The 6,403-nt window shown below is 36.8% G+C and overlaps 1 protein-coding gene across 1 annotated transcript in view; it reads left to right on the plus strand.

The window, feature by feature from the left end:
• nampt1 (nicotinamide phosphoribosyltransferase 1) overlaps positions 1–4,957 on the plus strand; it is a 29,837-nt gene extending 24,880 nt beyond the window's left edge. The window contains exons 10-11 of the mRNA XM_087247863.2: positions 604–738; positions 1,892–4,957. Of these exons, the coding sequence (XP_087103989.1) occupies positions 604–738; positions 1,892–2,005 (249 nt within the window). The 3' untranslated portion in view covers positions 2,006–4,957. The remainder of the gene's footprint in view (positions 1–603; positions 739–1,891) is intronic.
• The last annotated feature ends 1,446 nt before the right edge of the window (positions 4,958–6,403 follow it).

The following is a 6,403-nucleotide window of genomic DNA, read 5'->3' on the forward strand; positions in this document are numbered from 1 at the left end:
CTGAGTCCAAGACAAATTTCTTGAAAAGGACAATGAAGTATAACTCGTCTCAATTCATATGTTGTGTATAATTATAATTGACAAAAATACTTCAAACAAAACGTTAAGTTTGCTTAATTTGTTGTGTGAACTTAAGTTTCCAAATGCAAAATACAACACATTTCAATATGTTCCTAGAAAAAGCCTGTTGTACAATACTCTGATGCTGTTATGTTTAATAGTTATACGACATATTTCTAATAAATGATTTCTTTTGTCTTTGCCATGATGACAGCACATAATATTTTGCAAGAAATTACTGTTCACATGGCCATTCCAGCCAAACTAAAATAAATAAACTTTCTTTGATTTTGTTAAAAGAATGAAATAATTAAATTATTTTAAATTTAGTTTATTGTATTAAACCACTTGAAATGCTGCAAATATGACTAAAACAAAATGATATTTTACTCAAGACTAAAACTAAATAAAAAATTTGCTGCCAAAAGTAACACTTGATGGCAAATGTTTGAACACTGACATTATTAATGTATGCATTGACAAAGAGAAAGTATTTTTTTGAGAGCGTTAAACTTTTCATTCACACATTGTTGTTAATTGCAGGTAAACGTCTTCAAGGACCCTGTGGCAGACCCCAATAAACGGTCAAAGAAGGGTCGTCTTTCTCTTCACAGGACGCCGAGTGGAGATTTCGTGACTCTGGAAGAGGGAAAAGGAGATCTGGAGGAATACGGAGAGGTTTGTTTTTTTATGCATTAAATTTTCTTGATAATTAGAAGTGAAAAATTTATTTAAATATAAAGCTGAAGTCTGAATTATTAGCTTTCCTGTACATGTTTATCCTGTATTTCTGTTTAACGGAGAGCCGATTATTTCAACACATTTCTAAACATAATAGTTTTAATAACTCATCTCTAATAACTGATTTATTTTATCTTTTCCATGATGACAGCTTAAAGTGATTCATTTAAAGGCTTAACTAGGTAAATTAGGTTAAAGTTAGGGCAATTAGGCAAGTCATTGTATAACAGTGGTTTGTCATGTAGACAATCTGAAACAAATATTAAACCCAGGCTCATTCTGAAAACGTAGTCTTGGGGACGTTTCTGGAGAACGCGGAATATGTAGCCGGATTTACGTATGGCTTTCATGTTTTTAAGCGAACGCTACAGGGCGGTATGATGCCTTTCCTTTTGGCGCTTACCGGCTGACCGCTAACCGCCGTGTGGAGGGCTTTCCCTCCGCAACCAGTTAGTAGTCCCATTAGCTCGTCATGTACGTTGGCGGAGTTTACCATGACGACGATGACCAGGTTCGAGTCCGGGGAAGAGCGGTTCCAGAAATCTGAATCCAAAAAATAAAACAGGGTGAACAACAGGGTGAGAATGTGTTAAAATACGAAAACGTGTTTAAAAAATCAGACGAGGGCTTTTCTTTTTCTGGACGGCTTTATTTTAAATCGACGGTTGGGTTTAGGGGAAGTGAGCGGGCGGGCGGGTAAATCGGTAAAACTGGTTGGGTTCAGGGAAGGAGGAGGGTGGGTCCGTCGATTGGCCGGTCGCACAGTCAATCATTCAGTCATTCAGCCGGTCGACAGCAGCCCCTGATGAGTTTATGTGGGAACATCGCCAACGGCACTCGCGAGAGACATTTGAGATGCGAAAGGGGTCTAATATTATTGACCCTAAAATGGGTTAAAAACAATAAAAACTGCTTTTATTTTAGCCTAAATAAAACAAATCAGACTTTCTCCAGAAGAAAAAATATTATCAGACATACTGTGAAAAATTCTTTGCTCTGTTAAACATCATTTGGGCTAATAATATAGACTTAATATAGCTCTAAATGCATCTCTGATATCTGTTTGATTTTCCTCTTATTTCCATGGCAGGACCTGCTGCACACCGTGTTCAGGAACGGCAAGATTGTAAAGACGTACACCTTCGATGAGGTGAGAGACAATGCCAAGCTGAAGGAGAGCGAAGTGCAGGATCTGCTGCTCTGAGAGTTTTTCCCCCATCGTCCTTTGCTCCGCCGACAGACGTGAGGACACACGGTTTCTGTCCCCTGACTCGCTACGCTTCACTGTCTCTTTCTAATGCGGACGAGAGCTGTTATCGTGCTATTTAAATCATTTAACCCAGCGTCAAAATGCACACGTCTTTGCAGGAATGGAGACGTTTATGTGTGTGTAAAAACGGCCAGGAGTTTTGGCTTTGCTTGACTGTAGGACTGAAAGCTAATCGTCCAGTGTTTGTCGAATGTGAATGTCGTGTGTAGAGTTTTTCACTTTATCAGAGGATTAATCTATTCCTTTATGCAAAGAGGACGGCTGAGATAGAGCGATCACTTTCCTTTCGCCGGCCTTGTGTTTATTTGAGGACGATTCTAGCTTTATTTTTAAATCGCAAGACTGTGTTTAGCTTATATTTCATCCTAAAATCTAAATAGAGGGACAATTCAGTTTGCATGAAGAAAATGAATCATATATTGTTTAGTATTTCTGACATTTAGGCACATTTCGACAGCAAATTATCATGTCACACTTCCATCTACATGGTTACTTTTCTTTAATTCTTAAAGGGGACCTATTTAGCAAAAATCACTTTTATATGGGGTTTAAACACAGTTATGTGGCAACATACCATGAATATAACCAGCTTCTATTGGTAGCCATTTATTAATTTAATTCTTTATAATCAGACTTGATGAAAACAGTCTGCAGAAACACTTTGATTGACATTTTCTCTTTGTATGTGTCATCAAAGGAGGAAAGCCCCGCCCACTATAGTGATGATCTCTCCCTCATTAGCATAGGACATTAGTCTTGCTGTGGAATCTGCCACTATGCTGACACGCAGGCATTTGTAGCTCCGCCCGCTTTCGAAAAGAGCACAATCTCATTTGCATTTAAAGAGACAGTCACCAAAACAACACAACTAGAATCAACTAGGGACAGCTTCAAAGAGTTATAAAACATTATCTGTGTGGTATTTTGAGCTGAAACTTCTCTACAAACTTTAGGGACATTAGAGACTTATTTTACATCTTGTAAAAAGGAGCAATATAGTTCCCCTTTAAAGCTAATTCTTATTATTAATCCTCATTGTAATGCTAAAAATATGAAATATATGTACTGTAGTGCAGTATTGTGTGATTTTGCAAATAAGATTTTAATTTAAATAGCACATTCATTTAAATCACAGCAATATATATTTATATAGCATTCCGGCCTGGATTTTCCGAGTCCTTTGTTTTTTTTTCTAATATTTTCTTGTATTTTTACATAAAAACACAAGAGTTGAAGCAAAGGAGGCCATAATTTTTAAGGAAAGTCGACACAAAATTTGTCATTTTTGGCCGCAAATATAAAAAATGCCCTTGCAAAATCCTGGTGGGAGTGATTATGGTTATATCTCAATTATTGCTGTATAATGTTAGTAAGGTTAATATATATATATATATATATATATATATATATATAACCCATTTATATACAGTAAACAAAATTAGAGCAAATATGGTAAATATGTATTGGCTGATCTGTAAAATATATATCTGTAAAATCTCGAATATATATATATATATATATATATATATATATATATATATATATATATATATATATATACACATACATTATAATTTTATATATATATATATATATATATATATATATATATATATATATATATATATATATATATATATATATATGATTATTTTATTATAATACAATTTTTTTATTCTTATATATATATATATATATATATATATATATATATATATATATATATATATATATATATATATTATGGCCTCGAGCCAACGCACGCCTCCCACCAGTGCCAATATACAGCCATATCACAATGCTACTCGTGTGAAATTGCTCATATATATATATATATATATATAATTTTTTGTAATTAATTGCACAGTGGTGACTATTCTAACCTTTGTTCATGAAAATATTGTCACAATTTGAAATGTTAAATGCAGGATTAATTTTCTTCATGCCAAATATGAACGAGTATTTCCTTCTATTTATTGTTCGGATGAAATATCTAAACATAGTCTTGTCAAGATCTAATAATTTTCTTGTTCTGCAAAAAAAAAACAACATAATCCCGATTTGCCAACATTTAAAATGCTCCATCAGGACAAACGATGTAAAGAAAACATTTTTATTAGTTTTCAATATTTACTACAGCTGTTCATTCCCAAACGCGTTTAATTCTACAGCGGGAATCATTTTAGAGGAGCTTTGGTTTTGCTATTTTGTATTCATTATTTTTTACGAGCGATGTAAACACCGCCTTTACCATAGTAAATCTCCGTAGTCCGAATAATGTGGCCAAACTGCCTCCTCTCTTGTATATATGAACGTGTGTGTTTGTTTGTATGGAGAGAACCGGCTTCTTCTTAGTGCAGATAGAGATCTGTTCTTATTTTTGTCTAAATGCCCATTTTGTACCAACAGAGAGTTCATTTATCTGTTTTACAGTCTGGCTGACGTGGCTCAATCGGTTTCTGACACGCGTGTTCATATATATCTATTATGTGTGAGTGAGTGTGTGAGTGAGTGTGTGTACATACATGTTTGATTGTACACTGGCGAATTATGATTTCATCGATGTTTTTATGTATATGTTGGGTCTCTTCCACTTTCCACCTCTATTTTAATCTAAAGCAAGTGATTTAAAACAGACAAAAAAAAAAGCAACAACTACTACAGTCCATCCTTTCTGCTGAAATGTTATTATTTCTCTTCCTTTTTTATGGACTAGTGAAACAGATGAAATGTTCATTCCCTTTTATAGCTGCTGTAAAGACAGTAAACTGTTTCTCGATGCACTAGCCTTCAATCTAGTAACGAAATCACTTCATGAACACATTAAAAAACTGTGTTAGGGACATTAGTGTGAAAGTTTAAATAAAAAGCAATATCATACCACAACCTGATCTGATTTGGGGTTTTTTGGATGTCGTGGGTCATGTGATGTTCATTTATTCATTCGTTTTCCTTAGTCTCTATTTCAGAGGATGCCACTGTGGAAAGAACCGCCAACTATTCCTGCATATATTTTACGCAGCATATGCCCTTCCAGCTGCAACCCAGTGCTGTGAACCACCCATACTCACTCATTCACACACACACACACACACATTCATACACTACTGCCAATTCACCTATTGCGCATGTGTTTGCACCAGAGCACGCCAACATGGGGAGAACATGCAAACTCCACACAGAAATGCCAACTGACCCAGCCGGTGACTTGAACCAGCCGTGTGAGGGCACAGTGCTAACCACTGAGCCACCGTGTGGCCTATAGTATTTATAAAATAAGATAATATGTATTTACTCTGATTACCAAAGGGTTTTAAAATAATATATGTAAAAACATGCTTTAGTGCATCAATATTCATAGACATGATTATAGAGAGCTCTGTATTAGATGTCTATGGCTAAGGCGGGCTGGTCTGAGTTTTTCAGAAGCTACTGATCTACTGAGATTTTCACGCAAAACCTTCTCTAGGGTTTACAGAGAATGGTCTGACAAAGAGGAAATATCCAGCGGCAGTTCTGTGGGCGCAAATGCCTTGATGCCAGGGGTCAGAGGAGAATGGCCAGACTAGTTCCAGCTGATAGAAAGGCAATAGTAACTTAAATAAGCACTCGTTACAACCGAGGTCTGCAGAAGAGCATCTCTGATCACACAACACATCCAACCTTGAGGTGGATGGGCTACAGCAGCAGAAGACGACACCGGGCGCCGCTCCTGTCAGCTAAGAACAGGAAACCGAGACTACAATTCACACAGACTCACCAAAACTGGACAATTTCTGCTGCAACATTCACATGGTCGGGTCAGAATTTTGCGTCAACACCATGAAAACATGGATCCATCCTCTCTTGTATTAACGGTTCAAGTTGGTGGTGGTGTAATGGTGGGGGGGATATTTTCTTGGCACACTTTGAGCCCATTAGTGTCAACGCCACAGCCTACCTGAGTATTGTTGCTGACCATGTCTATTCCTTTATGAGCACAGTGTCTCCATCTTCTGATGGCTACTTCCAGCAGGATGACGCACCATGTCATAAAGCGTGAATCATCTTAGACTGGTTTCTTGATCATGACAATGAGTTCACTGTGCTCAAATGGCCTCCACAGTCACTAGATCTCAATCCAATAGAGCACCTTTGGGATGTGGTGGAACGGGAGATTCCCATCATGGATGTGCAGCGGGCAAATTTGCAGCAGCTGCGTGATGCTATCAGGACAATATGGAGCAAAATCTCTGAGGAATATTTCCAGTACCTTATTGAATCAATGCCACGAAGGACTAAGGCAGTTCTGAAGGCAAAAGGGTGTCCAACCCGGTGTAAGGTGTACCTAAT

The sequence above is a fragment of the Danio rerio genome, chromosome 4 (genome assembly GCF_052040795.2).
Source record: "Danio rerio strain M-AB ecotype USA chromosome 4, GRCz13ab, whole genome shotgun sequence".
NCBI lineage: Eukaryota > Metazoa > Chordata > Actinopteri > Cypriniformes > Danionidae > Danio > Danio rerio.